The sequence below is a fragment of the Leguminivora glycinivorella genome, chromosome 2, assembly GCF_023078275.1.
Source record: "Leguminivora glycinivorella isolate SPB_JAAS2020 chromosome 2, LegGlyc_1.1, whole genome shotgun sequence".
Classification (NCBI taxonomy): domain Eukaryota; kingdom Metazoa; phylum Arthropoda; class Insecta; order Lepidoptera; family Tortricidae; genus Leguminivora; species Leguminivora glycinivorella.
In genome coordinates, this window is record NC_062972.1 from 34,447,827 (window position 1) to 34,471,009 (window position 23,183).

General features: G+C 38.2%; 1 protein-coding gene across 1 annotated transcript in view; it reads left to right on the forward strand.

Moving 5' to 3' along the window:
- Window positions 1–7,016, forward strand: part of LOC125239594 (retinal homeobox protein Rx1-like) — a 49,437-nt gene extending 42,421 nt beyond the window's left edge. Inside the window, exons 3-4 of the mRNA XM_048147213.1 lie at window positions 5,160–5,325; window positions 5,788–7,016. Of these exons, the coding sequence (XP_048003170.1) occupies window positions 5,160–5,325; window positions 5,788–5,951 (330 nt within the window). The 3' untranslated portion in view covers window positions 5,952–7,016. The remainder of the gene's footprint in view (window positions 1–5,159; window positions 5,326–5,787) is intronic.
- The last annotated feature ends 16,167 nt before the right edge of the window (window positions 7,017–23,183 follow it).

The following is a 23,183-nucleotide window of genomic DNA, read 5'->3' on the forward strand; positions in this document are numbered from 1 at the left end:
TTTGAGCGACAGTTGGCGCGGGCGGGGATGTTGTTTTATTTCAATTTTTGTCGTTTTATTCAATCAGAATGTGACAAATGTGTTTGAGTTGTTTCTCTTCATTTGTTTAGTTGAGTGTCAATTTACTGGCTCTTAGCGACCATTACAGATACTATTCACAGGAGCATTTTTATCCCGATACTCTTTTCTTAATGTGATAAACGTAAAATTATTTGAACACCGATGTGTCACAACTGTGATTAGTTTATCGCAAAAAGGGTTTATAGTTGTAATCTAAATTTAAAAAAATAGGACGACATGTTTAATAAAGATCAATGAAAACTCTTATGATGGCAATAAAAGGCAAATTTCTGTCCATTTAAACTTACAATACTTCAAAGTGGACTAGCAATTATTTAAATCTTTTAAAAGGAGTCTAGTTATCTAACAACACCAATAAATAATAAAAAGCACTTATGTTATACGATATATTTAATAAAAGATTCAAATACAATTCGGTTGCGTTATGGAAGAAAGTATCGAAGGTATCGTGTTTATAGCTCGACAACCGGCTCACGCTTCCCTAATACTAATAAACCAGCCGAAACGAAGGCCAACTAGAAACAGTGACTCACAACAATAAAACACTAATTCATAAACGCAATTTGTGTAACTTTTAAACTCGCGACGAGAAAATTAAAATTACAGCGCCATCCATTCTGAAAGTTCAGCGCTAAGTGTTAATATCACGCAGAACGCCGCTTAGGCGCTGCCACGCCGATGTGGCCCGTAATACGGGCAAACAAGGGCTTAATGACACATTATCATAATAAGAAATTATTTGATACACGTAACTGTCGAAACCTCGCTTCTTGTTCAACCACGTCATTCTAAACGCGACCGAATTTTAGAAGGAAAAAGTTTACTTTAGAGTAGCAACGCGTGTGTTTGTAGGATACAGGGGGGGTTGTAGGCAGGAATCGCGTGAGTGGCGCTTATTAATAGCCATAACTGGTCGCGACAAATGTCCGCGTTAATTCTTGTTAATTTCGTTAATTTTATTCATCGGCACCGAGTATTAATGTTCGGACTTAATGCTATAATTGTTGGGTCCAATGCGGATTTTGTTCATTAGTGTTACTCGAAGGTTTTAAGTACGCTTATTAACTAACACCGTGAATTGATTCTTTAAATATTTTGCTTTTGTCTTAAAACAAACCACGAAGGTTTGAGCGGAGATTATGAATACTAACACAAATAAAAGGCATAAATAAAATCATAAATAAGTTAAATTGGTTTTATTTCTCTTTACCGTAAATAACTGCCTTGCTAAAACACAAAAAATCGGGATACCTCCATTTGCCAGAATTTCATTTGCCATAATTTTATTTGCCATCCTATTCAACAATCATAATATTGTTTCTCATAACATCTTATGCCATAATCATTGTTTACTATATTAATCTAGTGCCAGAAACTTTGTTTCCCATAAAGTCAGTTTCCATAATGTCATTTATCAGAATCATCGAAATCCGTAATTACCACATTCCATACCATCATTTGTCATACTAATTAGCGTCCAGAAAAGTCAATTTCCAATGTGCTTTGGCAGAATCGAAAACTACTATAATAGGTACTAGAGGACTAGAGAGGAGGACTAGAGAATGAAACTGCTATCAGAAAGTAGGTTAGGTTAGGTTAGAACTGTGACCCCCTGGAAAATGAAACTGCTATCAGGAAGTAGGTTAGGTTAGGTTAGAACTGTGAACCTCTGGAAAAGGAAACTGCTTGAAAAGTAGGTTAGGTTAGGTTAGAACTGTGACCCCCCGGAAAATGAAAATACTATCAGACAGTAGGTTAGGTTAGGTTAGAACTGCGACCCCCTGGAAAATGAAACTGCTATCAGAAAGTAGGTTAGGTTAGGTTAGAACTGTGACCCCATGGAGAATGAAACTGCTGGAAAAGTAGGTTAGGTTAGGTTAGAACTGTGACCCCTGGAAAAATAAACTGCTATCAGAAAGTAGGTTAGGTTAGGTAATAATATGGGCAACAATTAATATGGCAATAATTGCTTATGGCGTTTGAATATTCTATGAAACCATATTATTGCACTTAATAATATGGCTAACAAATAGTATGGCATTGTATGATTATGGAAGGTAATATTCGGATAAACAACGAGTATGTCATATGATTTTTATGGTAAACAAATCATTCGGGCAAATGAAATTCAGGCAAGTTAGATTCGGGTAAATGAATATTATGTTAAATGACTGTCGGGCAAACAATAGACAACCGTTCACTCCCAGTTAATCTCAAGTACATATTCTAGTGTATTAAATGGGCTATAAAAACAGCTACTTTACCTATTACCTACTCATACGGCAGTTACAATAAAAGCATCACGTGACAGACAGACAAGCTCACGTCACACCGCGCCGTCGTCGTCGGTGCTACGACCGTACGACCAGACGGTCGCACGATCAAAGATCGGTAATTGATGCTTCAGGCGTTTAGTGGTTACACAGGCTACTCGGTGACACTACACGAAAACTAACGTACAGAGGAGGACATCGGAGGATGGAACCGGCAAAAGGCGATACACACTAAACATATTGCAACACCCGTTTATTAGCATATTGGACGTACTATAGATCACCTAATACTTACTAAAATTATTGTACATTTTACAAATCAAATAGGATGAGTCCGAGAAATCGAAGAATATATTTAGTAGTCACACTCTCTACCCATCGTCTTTAAAATATTAAGATTGATTTACTTGAGTCCTCGACTCGTTAATATCTGTAACTGGTAGGATAACCTTGCAGAGTTCAAACACGACCATTCTAGACAACAAACATCGACTTCGCATTCCTTCAAGCGATAAAATATTCGACACTGCACAAGTTTAAGGACAATTTCGAACATTATCATATATTTGCGGCGTCAAATAGTAGTGTGAAATGATGCGGGGGCGTCGCGTGCCGGGTTCGATTCCCGGGGACATGCACGCTGTCAAACGTATTAAATTCGGGTAATATACGGCGGTTCGGCGAGTTGAGCGTCGTCGGAACACGTTAAGTTCCACGAGGCAATGACTCCTGTCGAGACCGTCACTCGGGTTTTATTGTGACTTTACAGTTGAACACACTAACAACTTGTCTGCTAAAACGTATGTCCCCTACACATGCAATCCTATTGACGACTCAAATGATAACAAAGATTACACCTCGTAAAAACAATAAGAACTTTGCCTCTTTATAGTTTTAATAGATCCGAAACCAGTAGGTAAATACTACACTACAGCCGTTGAATTTAGCCCTATTTGTAGACAAAAAAAATTGTTATGTTATGCGCAAATCACCAAGACCAAAGTCAGTGTCGTGTCAAAACCAGTTCCAAGCGATAACAGATTGTTTCATTTGAATCGAGCTCTAAGCTTACTACTCACAAACTACCGTTAACAAATGAAAAAAGTTTAAAAATCAAAATAATGAAATCAAAGATTCCACCAAACTATCGTTCAGGTAAAGTGGGAACAACAAAAGTTCACCAATTGCCATTAACCACTTAAAGGCGGCTCAGTGAGCGCCGAGCAGCAATAAAAGCACGCGAGTCGTGCGCGTCGCGCCGCTGTCGTGTCCGTGTCGTGTCGCCGGTTTACGACGCGAGCAAGGTTGCCTCGCGGGGGAAATTATCCTGTTTGTTTTGCGATATTATTTCATTGTTATTTTAAACGAGTGTGACATTTGTTTACTTTAGAGTGAGTAAAGTAGGCTGATGTAATAAATATCAGCCAATTTGAAGTATTTGTCGATGTCACGCCGCATAATTATGATAATATATTATGTTATTTCATATGGAACCTAAATAGTGTGTGTAAGACTGTACGTCCAGCGCTTGTCAACTTCATGTTATAATTATGTATTGTTAGCCCAGCAGCGTTCAACTAGTAAGTTAAACTTCCACCGACTCGTGTGAGTTGAAATCGCAAGTGTCGGACGCGGAGCCGAAACGCGAATTAGCCCTAATCGTGTTAAAAGTTGCGCGGCATGAATCTGTGCCGACGCGGCGCCGTGGCAGCCCTGCGGGTGAGCGATGGTGTCGGCCCGTGCCATGTGGGGCTCGTGGGGCGCAGCCAACACCCAAGTGCATGCTCCCATACAAACGGCACAGTTTTTACTCCTACAGACAGTAACATATTCGGGAATCTCAAAACTGAAAACACAAATATAAATTAAAATGTTTTGTATGAAAATAATTTAATTTGTTCTCGGAGTTTTGGAATCTCGTGAACGAAACTAGCCGTTTGATCATTACCAATAGCTTTTCGGAAAAGTAAGTTATTTGAGGAAGATGCAAAAACCGATCTTTTCAGTGAACTATTGGGAAGCCATATAGGTATATGTACAAGGTTTGCTACTGAAAAAGTTGAGTTTAAACCTTCCCTTTTGATCGACGATACGATGTCCAAAAAAAAATCATTTATTTCGGACAAAACAAGGCATTAGGTACATATATCTTCTTTATTAAATATCTCTCAGGTGTTTATGAGAGTGGTCTCGTCGTGTAATATTGTTTGGGACGGAAGATGTGCTACTTTGTTTTACTCTGTGCCGGTACAAACGTTGGAGCCAACACACAAACGTGGAAACATGATAGCTGTTATGACGAGTAGTTCTTGACGAGGCAAATGTGCTTCCATGAAAATAACAAACGTAGGTATCCGCTGTTTATTGGATTATGACTGTTTATGTTGATTTTTTTCGTACAATAACTGCAATCAATATTGTTTTAATTCAAACTCAACTCACATTGTATGCTGGTTTTTGTAACATTAACTTTAAAGTGCCTGTATTGAAGAACGACTAAATAGTACCAAAGTTCGTATCTACATAAACACGCCATAGATCTCGAGAATAATTAAAGATATGCCTTCCTTTTATCTTCAGACGAGAAGGAACTATAGAAAGGAGAAGAAGCCACGTCTATGCCGATTCCTGGATCTTATTTTCTAGTTTGCTCATACATATTGAGCTTCTTTCATCGAATGAGAAAACATTATCCCCCTACATATGCTCCTGTCTAAGAATCGAATAGAATTTCTAAGAATAGAATTTCTATTTATAGAATAGCGAATTAATTAGAACTACAGCATTTGTTTTTGTCAATTCCAGGTGTGGTTCCAGAACAGGCGCGCGAAATGGCGGCGCCAGGAGAAGATGGAGGCGGCGCGCCTCGGGCTGTCGGAGTACGGCTGCGGGGGCGGAGTCCCCAGGCTCGGCGGCCTCGGGCTGCCCGTCGACCCCTGGCTCGCGCCGCCCTTGCTCACCGCACTGCCAGGTCAGCAGAGATTCTTCTTATCATTTCATTTTGCATGAGGGTCACGATCACATGTTTTAAAATATTAGGTTATTCTCTCATTCTTCTAGACATCACACAAATCTGATATTATGTAACCAACGAGCTGATCTGGCAATTGACATAAAAGGTAGTCGTAGAAACTATGTGTTAAACCAAATTCGACCATATTTATTTTGATTGAATTTTCTCGATCAAGTACTCGCTGTCTGTTCACAATACGCGCGTTCACAAGCGCACCACGATTGCTGATCAGATCTGAGCACTGGCTTGTTGAATTGGATATCTGTAGCATAAGTACTATCCTAAATGCCTAAATGGCTTAACGATCGTGGTCCGCTGACTGTACCACCGAACGACGAACACATAGTTCTATCGCTAGAAAATCTTGTGTCTATGAACACTTTGTTTGTTGAGCATAACTAAGCCGAGGTTTCCCCGCAGGTTTCCTAAGCCACCCGCCGTCCGGCTACCCGAGCTACCTGACGCCGCCCGCGCCCGCGCCCGCGCCGCCGCCCCCCGACCCGCGCTCCTCCTCCATCGCCGCGCTCCGCATGAAGGCCAAGGAACACGTCGAGTCCCTCAGCAAAGGCCTGCAGATGGTCTAACCCTCTACTCACATATGCAGATGGTTTAACCCTGTTCTTACTTTAAGGCTAAGATTGATGTGACTCTGAGCCAACCTTTGATGATGCTCCTCCTCCATTGTGACTCTCAGGATGAAGGCCAAGGAACTGTAACATTCGACATGTGCCACTCAGTATAGGGCCTACTATGGTTTTATCTTGTAGCTACCTTAAAACTTACATAGACGCGACACTGAAGCAACCTCGCATCGCAGCATCGCATCTGAAAGAAGGCAAAGGAACATGTTGAATTACTCAGCAAAAGCCTACAGATGATCTAATCCTGTAGCTCACCTCAAGGCTAAGATGCTTCCCACCTTCTAGCCTCCTGAGCTTCCGGATGACGCTGAATCTCAAGGCCAAGGAAGAAAAAACACGCCGAGTACCTCAGCAAAGACCCGCTGATGGTCTAGTATTATTGGTACTTAGCTCAAGTAGACGGTGCAAAAACATGGACTTGAACACGTAACTTGGCAAATATGGTCTAGTCATGTTGTGACTCAGCTAATGGATGTGAGAAGTCAAAGAACCCAGCAAGAACACCTGAAAGTGCTTTGGACACAGTCTTGAGGATCTCCAATTATAAAAAGTCAGAGGTCAGAGAAATAGTTTATAAGACATCAGGAATGTGCCCGACATATCAGAAAAAATCAGTCATCTCCTCCCTCCGTCATCGATATAAGAGACACCAAATGAGAAATTATGTCAAGAATTTTAAAATGTGTGTTTTAGTACCCCGGGCACAGAGAAATGACTGTTCCGTGCGTATTTCACATATATTAGTTTTGGTTGGCTGCTTAAATAAGACACAAAATCGCTTGAAGAATTTGTATTGTTGGATTACACGAAGGGCCGGTTGCTTCAACCCGTCTGTCACCGTTATAGCGTTCGTTAAATTTGATAGTATGGGAAGTTCCATAGACATCTGCTGCGTGGCGATGATGTGTCATGTGGTTTAAAGCAACTGGCCCTAAGTGCGTTTTCACATTATCCAATCCGATATCGGATGTTGGACCGATATCCCATACATTACAGGCGCCATCTTGGATTTTTTCCATTGAAACCCTTCCGACGTCCGATATCAGATCGGGTAATGTGAAAACGGGCTAAGGCTGGTCTCGTCATATACAATTTTAAAGACTTCTATAATATGTTGAATGGTTAAATTAAATTGTTTTATTATTATATGGGGTTAAGAGTTCCTTTTTTATTATTCAGAACATGAACTGTATATCATTCAGAGTAATTTGTATCGGCAGACCTAATTTGATGACTTGTGGGTTTCAACATTTTTATACAGATTTTACGTTCGAGCTCGTGTTTATTTGCTATAATTGTATTTTGATTAAAAACAGCCTAAAAGAGCTTATCACATCTTGTATACTTACTCTAATTTATCTTTTTTGTAGTCATTTTGAATATGTCCTAATTATTTCTACTCTTAACTGTTTGTTTAGATCTCTTCATCAGTATTTTAATCGTAAGACTTGCGTGAAGAAGCAATACTATGATTATACGTTTCAGACTCCGGCGCTGTACATAATAAAGGAGTCTACCAAATATCCATTCCTTTAGTTTATGTATATTTCATGTTTATGTAAGACCTTCACAACCCTAGAAGTACTACACATCACATTTTTTTGATGTACTAAAACAAAAGAAGAGCTATATGAAAAACAGGGTGTGAAAAATTGTTACACAGTACACACCCCATGTTTCATATAACCACTCCATATAGCCATTAACCACCTTGAAAGCATTTCACTCACCGATTCGAAGCAATATGCTAAGTAACCTTACATTAAAATTAAAACTCACGGTCTCTGGATCACTTTTATCATTATTTTCATACGATTATCAAAAAAGTGATCCAGAAGCCAAAGGTTTAAGTCCTACCCACGATAATAATATTTCTGCTTTTAATTTTTTTCTCAGATATTTTTGCTTATTAAGTTTTATTATTAAAATTAAATTACCTACTACATGCTTTCGTGATGTAGACCAGACGTATCTGGGTGTGATCCACTTGAAGTATTTTTATTAATAATTCAAAGAAGTTTTTGTTCAGATTGTCAATGAGTGAATATAGCTAAAACTCTGGCCGAATGACATTTTTTTATGTGTATTAGATATCGTTCTTTTTTATTTAATACAACAAGGTGAAATGTTCTCTATGAGTTGTGGGCGGTCTTCACTTAGGTTTGGTCAGTTCATAGATTGTATTGTAAATAATGTTTGTATTAAATTGTACATTTATGGTAAGAGTAGGCACCTATTTAAATTGCATATAAGTAAATATTATTTTAGAGTTTATTCAGCTAGAGGTTTAATTGTGATTATTATAAAACCTGTTGGTTTTCGAATAAGATGTATTTGAATAATTCCGAAAATTTCGCCCTGTTGTGCAATTATACTAGATTCTACTCAAATGTAGGTAATAAGATTTTCTAAATTCCCCATCGTTATAAAGTATGCACAAATAATAAATGACACGTGCGACATCTAAACTGAAGAACAAAGTCACGGTATTTTATCTCAAAACAAAACTATATATAAGGTTCTCCCAACTTGAATAACGTTAACGCAAATAATTTCTTTCTCGAATGTTCAACCAGAAATTGCCTGCTACAGACGACAAGGCCCATCACAACCTCAAGAGGTTCATATCCTTGTTTACTTCTTAAACAAGAAACGAAAAAGGAATTATTTGAATACACCTTAAAAATGATAATTTTAGTCGCATAGTTTAATAACAATTTCTAATGAGTTGAAGTGTGATTTATAAAAAAGTTTTTAAATGTGCAGTTTTTCTAGTAAGAAACCATTTTTTGTAGAAGTCCGTGGATTTTTTACCAATACTTTTCTTAAATGTAAGGTAGTTTTTTCCCATCCTGTATACATTTGAACCTGTATTAAGTAAGAACTATTTGCTCACTTCACTTCACGGCTACTGTACATATCGGAGGCTAAGCAACTTAATGTTAGATTATTATTTATGTGTATATATTGATGTACGTAGGTATAAATACAATAATTATGTAAGAAAAATATCAAATATAGTACGAGAGATTAATAAATAAATGTGTTCTTATAACTATGACTACATTTATTATTCCCCTTCCTATCACCTGAAGTATTAAAAAAAAAATAAACACAGTCTGATTTTACTTTTAATTATATACCAACAATTTAATCTAGACACGATCAATTAATAGGTATATCGAATCCACAGAGCCACAAATTATGTTTGTGTTTACAGAAATTGTAATCTGGCCGACAGTCTTAATGTAGATACTCTGTGTATCAATCAAGGGAGAAATATGACTTTTGTATAATTTTAGTTTTTTTACATAACATTTACATATTAAATAACTTCAATGATACTTGAAGTCTAACAAATGATACTTAAGGACTATTTCTACCAAATCCTATTAGCTTAACTTCAAAACTGGGTAAATCCATTCTGCTTCAAGGTTGATTATCTTTCAAATTATATTATATTTTTTATATTCATATAAGCCTTATAGCAGAATAGATTTACCCAGGTTTGAAGTTAAGCGACACATGTCAACGCAGTAACACTTTCGTGGCACTGATTCCGGTTGACCTAACTGTACAACATGTGGTTACTCATTGGTTACTAATGTTTATAGTAATAAATAATAAGCACACGTGATATACTGATGTGTTTTATCCCAAAAAAATATGAATTTAAAATTCGACACATATAAAAACCCTCCGAAGTAAATGCTCAAAATAATATCATTTTAAACAATAAATAAACTTTCAACATTAATTGGATTAATATCTAACAATAAATAGGCGTATATAATCAAAGAGGCGCAATTGGAAATGTTTAATAGAATTTGGCGCAGCGGAGTCGCTACGCGCCGTAGACGCGGAGCTCGTAGACGCCTACGCCGCCGCCGTAGCAGTCACTACAGGTAGACGTAGAGCCTAAAGTGACTTCTTGACTTAATGTCCTATGTCCCCTAGGTGGGGCAGAGGGCGTCCACAGTGCGCCGCCACCTCGATCGGTCTTGAGCTTCGTGCTTCAATTCGCTCCAAGTCTTTCCAATAGCCTTAGCCTCTGCAATAATAGTCCGTCGCCAAGTTTGCTTTGGACGGCAACTTTTTCTTTTTCCTTGGGGGTTCCAGTCTAAGGCTTGCCTCGGTATATGGTTTAGACCCCTTCGGAGTGTGTGCCCAATCCAACTCCATTTCCGGCGCTTAATCTGCTGGTCGATCGGGGTTTCATTGCAGAGTCTCCACAGGTGTACATTGGATATTTTCTCGGGCCAGTATATACCGAGGATACGACGAAGGCAGCGGTTGATGCAGACTTGCAGCTGGCGCGAGATGTTCTTTGTCACTTTCCACGTCTCACACCCATACAGCAATACGGTTTTTACGTTTGACCGGAATATTTTGAGCTTTACTCTCCGTGTCAACTTACTCGATTGCCATACTGGGCGGAGCTGCGCGAAGGTTGCTCTGGCTTTGGCTATTCTCGAAGCGATGTCCTCTTCGGTTCCTCCAGTTTCTGACACGACGCTCCCGAGGTAAGTAAATTTGTGGACTTGTTCCACAACCTCTGTGCTAATTTGGAGCGGCACTGTACTTGTGTGTCACTCTGCAAGAGTAGTTCTTGTATATGGCCTTTATAAGGTTAGTCATTTTTTCGGGGACGCCAACTTCATGTAGTCTGTTCCAGATACAAGTGGAGCCTAAAGTGGAGGTTTACATTTTTACTTGTCTTGCAGGCCAGTTTGAATGTTCACTTTTAAATTCAGTACAATGTATTAACAATCAAATATTAAATGAGAAATCATCTTTTATGTCATAAAAGTCCAAGCACATAAAGGAGCATCAAAAATTGTAAATCAGATTTTTTTTTTGTACTCCTTAATATTTTAGGAGTTCCTATACGCTTTATAATATGGATCATTGAATAGGACACGTAATGACACTGCTGTTAATGAGCACGGTGAGTGAGTTACAGCACGATGACGGCTCGCGAGGTGCGGTCACCACGCTAATGACGGTGGTCAGAGATAACGGAAACAGTAAGTAAGCTTGTAAGGACACCTGTAGCCTATTTTACCATTTGCATTTGACACTGACAATTTTGTTCCTTGTGCAGGTTGATAAGTAACATTATTACTCAGCGTCAATATGTGTTTGTTGAATAGGCAAAAAACGGCGTGTGTAAAAAGTGTCATTGTGGTGAAACAAGTCACTATTCTATGATTAAAATACCTGTAAGTATTTAGGTACTTGATTTTTGCAAATACAAGAAAGTGATACATGCATAGTTTTGATTGCAATAGTGATAAAACAGATATTGATAACAGTAATGTTGATGGACCTTTTTACCTCTCTAAGTATGTACGAGTAGAATTGTAAAATTGAGATTCTGGACATGTGAAACGTGCCCCGCGAGGTCAGGACAAAAGGTACAGAATAATGTTGTATATCCGGGTGCCTCAGGAGGATGGCAATTAATTAATACACAAATCACTTCTGAGAAACACACCAATATATTTTATATTAATTAAATAAACTATTACATTTTACTAGTTCAACATACTAGACAGAAGTGAGCATGTCAGCTAGAGACACATCCATACCGCGCAAGCGCGAACATTTAAATTAGGAAACTCAAAATACTACACTCTTCCCCGCATAACAAATAAAAATTATAATTTAGTAATTAATGAACAAACAATGTTTGGCTTTCAACCAAACAAATACTTAAGTATGTTACAACTTTAATATTGTTTTGAAAGTAAATCTTGGGATAGAGGATTCCAGATTTCTCTTCTCCCCTACATGTTTTGGTGGTGACACATACACCCATATATGTTAAAAATGTTGACAAAAATGTCGCATAATATTTAGGTATAAATTCCGAAAGTAACTGCTAATTCTTCTCTATCAAAACCACAATATTTAATATAATGAAGTAAAGTAACTGATACAAATATTTCAAAAACAATAGAGATTCCATCTTAATGAATTTTATATCCAAACACCCCAATATTTTTTTGTAAAAATTTCCATTTTTGAAGTTTCAGTATTATTTCTGAATCCTTAAATATTGATAGTACAGCCTCTAAGGTATTGTATATATCAGTTAAATTTTTATTTTTATCACACATATATATTATGTTGTCCATGAAAGCAATCAATTGTGTGTTTATGTAGTCAGTCAGGTTTTGTAAAACTGGATCCAACAGTGCCTGTAAGGGCTGTAAGTAGTCTTCTTTAAAATCTAGCTCACAGTAGTATACACCACTTTCAAAGGTGTGAAATATGCTATATATATTTTCTAACCGTGTATCAATTTCATTTTTTTCTTTTTCCATGAACTTATTTTTATTTCCTTGCACTGGATCACAAGTTTCATTCACCTTCTGATAACATATCTTATTTTCTAACTCTAGAGGCCACCGCCCAAAAGCCATTAACCAGCTTCTACCTAAAATAGTGGGTTTATCATTGCCCACGACATAGACATCAACCTGTTTTGACATTTCATTCCAACAAACATTAACATTTTTTACCATACCCACTGGTTGTGATAGACTTTGGTCAAAGTTTTTAAATGCAACATTACTTCTCTCACAAGGTTTTCCTGGAAATAATGTATTATGTGTCTCAATTGTTATTGTACTAACCTCAGAACCAGTATCTAACTCTAATTGAACAGGCTGTCCTTCAACAAATAAAGTAACATACTGTGGAGGCAATTTCTTATCATCAAAAGCATTCAAAGAATACATACTGTAGTACATTTCCCTGTCATTCTCAGCTTTAAACAATTTTTGTATGTCCTCGCCAATGCTGTCCTCACCAACCACATCTACAGTTTTTGTTTGCCGCACACTACACACTCTAAAAATATGGCCCTGTTTACCGCACTCAGAGCAGAACTTATTTTTTAATGAACACTCAGATCTCACATGATTGTCTTTACCACAAACAAAACATCTTATACCATTCTTCATAGCTGCATCTGCTTGTGTTGGCCTACTCCAACTATGCCTTTGTTTCGTTGGTTGCACTTTATATGTAGAAGTAGCATTCTGCTGACTAGCATAAAACATATCTTTCACTCCATGTGATAATTCACCGTGTTCCTGTTCCACCTTTGACTGTTTTAAGACGGCTTCTACCGTTCTAGCCAATACAATTAATTTCTCTAAAGGAACATCACCATTCTTCATAAGTTCAAATTTGATCAAAGGTTTGTTGACCCCATCAATAAACTTTTCTTTAACTTGGTCATCTATATCTTTAAATTCACAGCGTTTAGCTAATTTCTTTAACTCAATGACATAGTCTTCTATAGATTCATCTTTCGTTTGATTCCGTGAGCGAAATGCCGTTCTGTCCAAAATCTTGCACGTTGACTTGGCATATCTATTCTCTAATAAGTTAATCAAATCCTTGTATGGTTTATTTATGGGCTTGTCAGGCGCGCATAAATGATTGAGGGTTTGTAAAACCTTCGTAGTTAAGTTTGTAATAAGTAATGGCGTCTGTTTCGAAGGCTCGATATCATATAATGTAATAACACATTCTAATTGTTGTTCAAACAATTCAAAATTATCTCCATTGAATAATTCTATTCTCTCTATAAAATTATTCATTTTGACCGGTACTTAAATTGGGATTCTCCTAGGCGATTCAAACTTTTCAGTATCGTCTTCTTTCGAGTCCAAAATTGTCCGTAATTTTCCACTTTTGGTCAACTCACGAAGCGATTGTCTAAGTGATTCCACACGAATCACGATATTCCAATATCCTGAAATAAAATGACTAGCTCTTCCTTTGTGATCCAGCTAGTTTTATTTTGTTTAATTTGCGCAATGAATTGCTGAACCACCATTTGAAATTTTTCGCAATGACATTATTTTATTTATTTTCAAACAACGATGTCAAAAATGAACGAACATATTGAATGAGTTAAATGGTGAATGAATGAAAAACTGTCAATCTTAGTACATCCATAGACTGATTTTGTTATCTAATCTGTGGTTCACCGTGCTCTTCCCGGGATATTCAAATAATCAGATTTAAGATGGCTGTCAATTTTTTTCCAAAGCTATTCAATTTTGATAACGTGTTTTCAAAATTTTCCGGTTTCCTCGTCGCCAAATTGTTGTATATCCGGGTGCCTCAGGAGGATGGCAATTAATTAATACACAAATCACTTCTGAGAAACACACCAATATATTTTATATTAATTAAATAAACTATTACATTTTACTAGTTCAACATACTAGACAGAAGTGAGCATGTCAGCTAGAGACACATCCATACCGCGCAAGCGCGAACATTTAAATTAGGAAACTCAAAATACTACAATAATGTTTTAAGAAAACGAAATTTGGGAACGGCCGACAGTGCAAGAGCAGCTACTACCATTTGTAATGCGTAAAAAATTCCTGGCCTTTTCTCTAATGCCTAAAATGAAATGAACAAATTAACCGCTTAAGGCTTATCAGCCATCGCGCATGTAAGCTCGTTAGGCGCAGTAAGCCAGTCGGACACGACACGCGACCGGAGGCCGCACTAATCGTAATCTTATGCACTCATTACACTAGTACCTAGTCCGGACAACCCGAAATGTTCTAACTTTTGTGAGACGGTTCGTGCTTTATGACGTTCTGGGGTGAGGGAGAGAATCACGGTCGCTGCAGCAATTATCATTAGTAGTTTAGCAATTAGAGAGTTATAATCTAGTATTGTAATGGCACGGAAATGTGTTTGGCCGTGTGGGTAGACTTGGTGTGAAGATAAAATGGTTTGAGAATATTCATGATCTACTAGTCTAATTTTGTTTATTTTAATCCCGATTAGGTACGAATTATGGATTTGATGACATTAATTACTTAGTATTAAAATCAGAACACGCCTGCAAGACTATAAGTGAAATAGTTGAAATACCTAATGTTGCAGTGGTAAGACATGGAACACATTTGCTACATCCATTAAAAACAGTTTTATCGAATACATGGATCTAAAAGGAACCCAAAATTCTAATAATGACGCACTCTAACAACACTAAAATAACTTAAACTGTAGCAAAACTAAGTTCTTTTAATTTAGACTTAAATTTGTAAGTCTAGTAAATGACCAAAACGCAAATGACAATTTGTTCACTAAATCAATGCGATGCTCTGTTTTATTCTCAATCGCCAGCAAACAGCGTTACAAAACCAACGTATAACGACCTCTACATTCGCAGCCAGCAACTATGCATCACTAGGCCGAATAATATCCTGGCCGCATGAGCGAGCGTTTACCTCATAGAAACGAGTGAAATAACTCCTGTAAGTTCCGCTACTCGCCGCCGGGGGCGCCGTCGTCGGCGAATTTTTAATTACTCGGCGGGCGGCGTGCATTTGCAAGTCAAAGCTGAAAAACCTAACACCGCCGGCGCGTGGAGAGGAGCTTTGTATTTGATTAGTTGCGACGGCGGGAAGTGCGATTTTACTTGTGTGGAATAGTACACGAACTATTATGTGTATTTTTTTTGTAGTCGGTACCTAGAGTCGGGCCTAAGTTTGCATAATTACGAAATCTACAATCACGTGGACTGGGATCCGTCAAAATCTTAGAAAAACATTGCTACAAATTATATAACTCATTATAATTACGCTACGAGTAATAGTCTCCAAAAATCCTCGTGACCGCGTTGTGTGGCTATTGAGACTTGTTGGACAAGCCAAGATCTGTGACAAGAGTTTTGCATACTTCCATTACATTACATTTTGAGGTATTTATTAATTGCTACAAAGGTACCATTCCTACATTTTTATGCAACAGCTTTAACAGTATCTCATTACTTTCCGACTTCCCGCGCGCGACTCCACGCCGCCCCTGTGCCGATCTCCTGAATTTCGTTAGCTCTCATTTGTTTAGAGGTAATTGCTGGAGATATGAGCCCCCCCCCCCTCCACGCGCGGGGGAGCCACGCCCCGCCGCCTTATTGCCGCTTTTATTTAACCGGTTAACCGGTGCCGTCGAGTGGAAACCGGTTTGTACCTTTATTGCTTTAGTTACATTCGTTTTTGCGAGGATTGAGCGCGGGGAAGATGTTTGTCTATGTCAATCAAGTCCCCTAGTCTGAGAACTGACTAAGCTTGAGAATTCATTTAAAGATTAGAGTTTATTAACTGACAAGTGTAGCGTGGTTATAAGTAATTTAAAAAATATTATTAAAGCACTCAAGTATTTTAACTTTCTGAAACGTCCGCAATCGATGATCCCACTAAGCTGTCCACCCAGAAGCTGTGAGTTCAAGTCTCCTCTAATGCAGTACGCACTCTCCGCTTTTGAACTTATACTTAAGTATACCGAGTCCATCGAGCATTAAGTTATACTGTGACACATAATATTTAAGACGAATCTGATTAATACGAACAATTGGTATTTAATATCAACTAATAATTTGTAAAGTTTTCGTAATCTATTATTTTAGAATAACGAGTAAACAATAGAGCCATTTCATCTATTTGTTTTACAATGAAATTAAAATAGTCAACTCATTATGTACCGATGTATACTGTAAAAGGACAAAGTTTATTCCGGTTAATTTATAAATCTCGATATAATAATGGCATAGGTACGGAAAATGATAAATTAACAGTTCAGTTTATTTCGACTCACAGCGCCACCTATCGCCGAGTAGCCAAATCAACAAGAATCCTCCCTGACACTGAAATAGTCGACTTCGTTTCTGTGGGAGCCCGTCCCTGCTAGAGGCGTCGCTAATTCGTTACGAATGCCGACGACAGATGGCGATGATGACAGGAGTTAAATTTATTGTGAGTGTTTATTTTTTCATAAATTTGACTCGACCTACGAGGCGCTCCTTCAGATTCAGACATTCTTTTTTCTTCAGGGATTTAAATATCAATGATAAGTATTATCATTATCAATTTTGATTAGATGTGGACCCGATCTATGAGTGTCAAATGTGACCTTTTTGGTTGAAGGACTTCCTATCTATTTATAATCAAGATCAAATTCACAATTGTTATTTTTGTTTAAATATCTTCATTTGTTCGTTTTTTTGTCTTTTCCATTAAGATGTCCGATATTTAAAATTAACTTACACTTAGGTTGCTGACGACGAGCTTCGTCACCTTGCTTGAATTAGGAGGTCCAATTTGTTTGGTTTCAGCTATTCAAGGGATAAAGCTACTAGCAAGATTCTTAACATACACTAACTACATACACGTACACAAAACACACATTTCTAAAACCCTGACCACCACAAAAATTGCCTTCTTCTAATCTAACTAATCCTCAATATCGCGAGCGCGAGCCAAATAACTTTTCGCCGTCTAACTGTAAGCACATAATAGCATAACTCTTTCTATGAAAAGCCTGCATGTCCAGAAATATATGACTACGCGCCATGTTGCGGAATCTCAATACAACTATTTTCATCATACTATACTGAATAGTCACCGCATACATCTAAACAACAGGCTTTATAATTCACGCACGTATTTATGTAGAAATTCAATTCAAACTACAACATAGTAGGAGTATGTAAGTACCTACATATTACATAGAAAGGTAGCATTAACTCCATTACTACAAAAAATCCGCTCCCCGACTTATCTTAAATACCGCGAGCGAATGCCGAATGATTTCATATCTCCAGTGAGCGCATATTTGAGTTGGCAGTGTAAGGAGTGCACCGCAATTGCCACCGCATTAAAAACAGGAGCCGCGTTACTCATGCTTGCAGAATAAAGGGCATGTTACCTTTTGACATGACGTCTAAGCAGGTCAATTAAGCAACGGCTAGTAGATAATACTATTGATTGACATAATTAAAATTGAAAATAGGACTTAATCGCGTATAATTATGTTTTTAACACTGACCTCTGTTTCAAGGACGGCATTGTCCCCGTGGTCTCGTAGTAGACTGCCTTAAGTTGATATTTTGGCCCTGACTACCCACTTGAACGTTTTAAATAATTATGTGTAAAAATCGTGTAAGTTTAAATCAGTGTTTTGCTTCATTGACGATGAAATTTTGCGTTTCTGTAAATATTGTTATATTTTCCTGCGACTCCGTGTGCGTGGTATTAGTAATCTGACCAATTTGGATAACGCCTGATAAAAGCTGTAAGCAATAACAAGTTTATTTGAGCAAATTACTAAAATTTCATAATTTAGGATTTAATTCAAATGGTTTTTACAGGCTGCCTTAAGAGGGTAAAAATCATTTGACTTCCTCCTGAATATGAGGTCATTGAGGAAGCGTCTGTTAAAGAGATCTTAGTAATTACACAGTTTATGATTTGAGAAATAAATAAGTAATATGTATTCTAAATCCTTCTCCGCGACTCGAACAGTTCAAACTATCTCTATACTAAATTGAAAATAAATTAATAGTTTAAAAAACACTATAAAACACGCTTTTATAAATGCACGTAAAAGCCAAAAATTAATTATGGATCGTTCAAGTTGTCTCTATTTGTGAGCTGAAGTTTAAAAACTATGTGCTTTTAATTATAATATTTGATTGTAAAAGCGTGGGGCGCTGGAACAGGAAAGACTTTTTGTATAACTTGCTGATAAATCAAATTATGCTATGTTACGGGAAGGAGGTTACACAGATTGACGCGCTAACTGGAGTTGCAGCATGACTAGTAGGTTCTACATTAAACAGTCAAATCAATTAAAAGTCAGTGTTCAAAGTAGGTACCAGTTTGTCGAACTCGGACAAAATATGCGCTAGTAGCGAGGAGAGTCGACAGTCACCGACACTTAGAACGCCGCTTTTTTCCGGTAATCAAAGTACAAAAGGGGAAAGTGTCTACAGTGACAGGATGCAGAGTTCTTGTTCGTGGACGAGATATCTTTGGTTCTCTTTGGTAACCCTTAGGCGGCATATGTAAACGTTATATTCTTATGCAACTTCATTCGCCAGGAAGTTCGGATTAGTATTTGTTTACAAGAAAGTCTTTCCTGTTCCAGCGCCCCACGCTTTTACAATCAAATATTATAATTAAAAGCACATAGTTTTTAAACTTCAGCTCACAAATAGAGACAACTTGAACGATCCATAATTAATTTTTGGCTTTTACGTGCATTTATAAAAGCGTGTTTTATAGTGTTTTTAAACTATTAATTTATTTTATACTTTTTAGTCATTAATAATGAAATACTTTTAACATTTATACATAAATTTATTTCAAGTAGGCGGATTTTACATGCCATTTGTGGCTTAACGTGTACTTATTGCTAATTGCTACTTAATAATAACTAGCGGCTACCTTCTTATCACGGTATTATCATAAAAATGTTTATACCTAGTAAGTTATCCGTAAAAGATAGACAATATAGACATGTGCCATCGCGGACTTTTTGAAGACATTAGACTAAGTCTCTCTGAGAGACATACTTTCGCCATACATTGTTTTGAAGCTCTCAGCTAGTGGGATTTTGTTTGACTCGATTAGAAAATATTGTCACATTTCAACTAATTCAAACAAAATTTAAGTATTTCTTTTTGCCGAGCCCCCCTTTATTTGCTCTTAAGGGTCAGAGGAAAACCATTACCCAACTTATTTTAAATACAACGTTGATCTTTCTTTTATGCGGGGGGCTTCGCCCCCCGAGCCCCCCTTTGTTTGCTCTTAAAGGTCACAAGAAAATGCTAACCCAACTTATTTTAAATACTACGTTAATCTTTCTTTTATGAGGGGGGCTTCGCCCCCGAGCCCCCTTTTCGTTACTCTTAAGGGTAACAAGAAAACCCTAACCCAACTTATTTTAAATACAACGTTTATCTTTCTTTTATGCGGAGGGCTTCTCCCCCCGAGCCCCCCTTTGTTTGCTCTTAAAGGTCACAAGAAAACGCTAACCCAACTTAATTTAAATACTACGTTGATCTTTCTTTTATGGGGAGGGCTTCGCCCCCCGAGCCCCCCTTTTCTTAACTCTTAAGGATCACAAGAAAACCTTAACCCAACTTATTTTAAATACAACGTTGATCTTTCTTTTATGCGGGGGCTTCGCCCCCCGAGCCCCCCTTTGTTTGCTCTTAAAGGTCACAAGAAAACGCTAACCCAACTTATTTTAAATACTACGTTAATCTTTCTTTTATGCGGGGGGCTTCGCCCCCCGATGCCCCTTTTCGTTACTCTTAAGGGTAACAAGAAAACCCTAACCCAACTTATTTTAAATACAAAGTTTATCTTTCTTTCATGCGGGGGGCTTCGCCCCCCGAGCCCCCCTTTGTTTGATCTTAAAGGTCACAAGAAAACGCTAACCCAACTTATCTTGAATACTACATTGATCTTTTTTCATGCGGGGGGCTTCGCCCCCCCGAGCCCCCCTTTGTTTGCTCTTAAAGATCTCAAGAAAATGCTAACCCAACTTATTCTAAATACTACGTTGATCTTTCTTTCTTGCGGGGGGCTTTGCCCCCCGAGCCCCCCTTTGTTTGCTCTGAAAGGTCACAAGAAAACGCTAACCCGGCTTATTTTAAATACTACGTTAAACTTTCTTATATGCGGGGGGCTGCGCCCCCCGAGCCCCCTTTTCGTTACTCTTAAGGGTAACAAGAAAACCCTAACCCAACTTATTTTAAATACAACGTTTATCTTTCTTTTATGCGGGGGGCTTCGCCCCCCGAGCCCCCCTTTGTTTGATCTTAAAGGTCACAAGAAAATGCTAACCCAACTTATTCTAAATACTACGTTGATCTTTCTTTCATGCGGGGGCTTCGCCCCCGAGCCCCCCTTTTCTTTACTCTTAAGGATCACAAGAAAACCTTAACCCAACTTATTTTAAATACAACGTTGATCTTTCTTTTAGCCCCCCTTTGTTTGCTCTGAAAGGTCACAAGAAAACGCTAACCCAACTTATTTTAAATACTACGTTAATCTTTCTTTTATGCGGGGGGCTTCGCCCCCCGAACCCCCCTTTTCGTTACTCTTAAGGGTAACAAGAAAACCCTAACCCAACTTATTTTAAATACAACGTTTATCTTTCTTTTATGCGGGGGCTTCGCCCCCCGAGCCCCCCTTTGTTTGCTCTTAAAGGTCACAAGAAAACGCTAACCCAACTTATTTTAAATACTACGTTGATCTTTCTTTTAATGCGGGGGCTTCGCCCCCGAGCCCCCTTTTCGTTACTCTTAAGGGTCACAAGAAAACCCTAAACCAACTTATTTTAAATACAACGTTGATCTTTCTTTCATGCGGGGGCTTCGCCCCCGAGCCCCCCTTTGTTTGCTCTTAAAGGTCACAAGAAAACGCTAACCCAACTTATTTTAAATACAACGTTGATCTTTCTTTTATGCGGGGGCTTCGCCCCCGAGCCCCCTTTGTTTGCTCTTAAAGGTCACAAGAAAACGCTAACCCAACTTATTTTAAATACTACGTTAATCTTTCTTTTATGCGGGGGCTTCGCCCCCGAGCCCCCCTTTTCGTTACTCTTAAGGGTAACAAGAAATCCCTAACCCAACTTATTTTAAATACAACGTTTATCTTTTTTTTTATGCGGGGCTTCGCCCCCGAGCCCCCCTTTGTTTGCTCTTAAAGGTCACAATAAAACGCTAACCCAACTTATCTTAAATACTACGTTGATCTTTCTTTCATGCGGGGGGCTTCGCCCCCCGAGACCCCTTTGTTTGCTCTTAAAGGTCACAAGAAAACGCTAACCCAACTGATTCTAAATACTACGTTGATCTTTATTTCATGCGGGGGCTTCGCCCCCGAGCCCCCTTTTCTTTACTCTTAAGGATCACAAGAAAACCTTAACCCAACTTATTTTAAATACAACGTTGATCTTTCTTTTATGCGGGGGCTTCGCCCCCGAGCCCCCTTTGTTTACTCTGAAAGGTCACAAGAAAACGCTAACCCAACTTATTTTAAAAACTACGTTGATCTTTCTTTCATGCTTCCCCCTCGAGTCCCCCCCCTTTTTTCTGTTCTTATCTTCCGGCACCATCATCAGGCCTTGAAACCTAATCGTAGTCATAGTTCATTACAAGACTTTTCTAAGAAGCCCAAAAACAGCTATGATACGATGTTCCATCATGTAGTTCCAGTTCATATCTTCCGGCTCAATCATCAGACCTTGAAACCTAATCGTAGTCAAAGTTCATTACAAGACTTTTCTAAGAAGCCCAAAAACAGCTATGATACGATGTTCCATCATGTAGTTCCAGTTCATATCTTCCGGCTCCATCATCAGACCTTGAAACCTAATCGTAGTCAAAGTTCATTACAAGACTTTTCTAAGAAGCCCAAAAACAGCTATGATACGATGTTCCATCATGTAGTTCCAGTTCATATCTTCCGGCTCCATCATCAGACCTTGAAGCCTAATTGTAGTCAAAGTTCATTACAAGACTTTCCTAAGAAGCCCAAAAACAGCTATGATACGATGTTCCATCATGTAGTTCCAGTTCATATCTTCCGACTCCATCATCAGATCAGCTCAACAGTACCATATTATTGTATTGTCATCGGAACTACATATAGCTGCCAATTTTCATTACGCTACGACTCCTGGAAGATGGTTAAATTAGCTTCCTTAGATTCCATTACATACATAGTTACATACACGACGACCTAATAAAAGCGTGTTAATAAATAACCCAACAGACGGACATATTTATAATGTGATTCTTTAAAATGTGAGAAGTACTTATGTACTTACAACAAGTAGATGGTGTCTAGTAATAGTAATATTGTTCTTTATAGAGGAATAAACGTTGAAGTGGTAAGTAATAGGTATAAAAAAAAAATTGACATTGGTTCGTCATGTTTATGCATCATAACATACATTGAAGATTTGTCAATCACATCCCTATTAATTGTTTGTATTGACAAACCGTGGGATCGAGCTAGACTGGCCCGCCTGAGACCTCTACTTGCAAGTCAGATGCAACAACCGCGGGCCGCGGGCCGTTTACTGGCAACTTATTAAATTCAGCGGCTTTCGGAGCCTAGGGAGGGGCTCAACTCAGTTTTGAGGTGAACTTATACAGATATGAGGTGTTATTATGAGGTTAAAACATTTACATGGATGTATTATGTGAAAAAAAAAAATCATTTGAAGGCACTATAACAGCAGGGTTAGCACATGATTGTCGCGAGAGTATGTCGCCGCGAGGTAGACTACCCGTCCTTATGTCATTAATACAGTTAAAAGAAGACGTGTGAT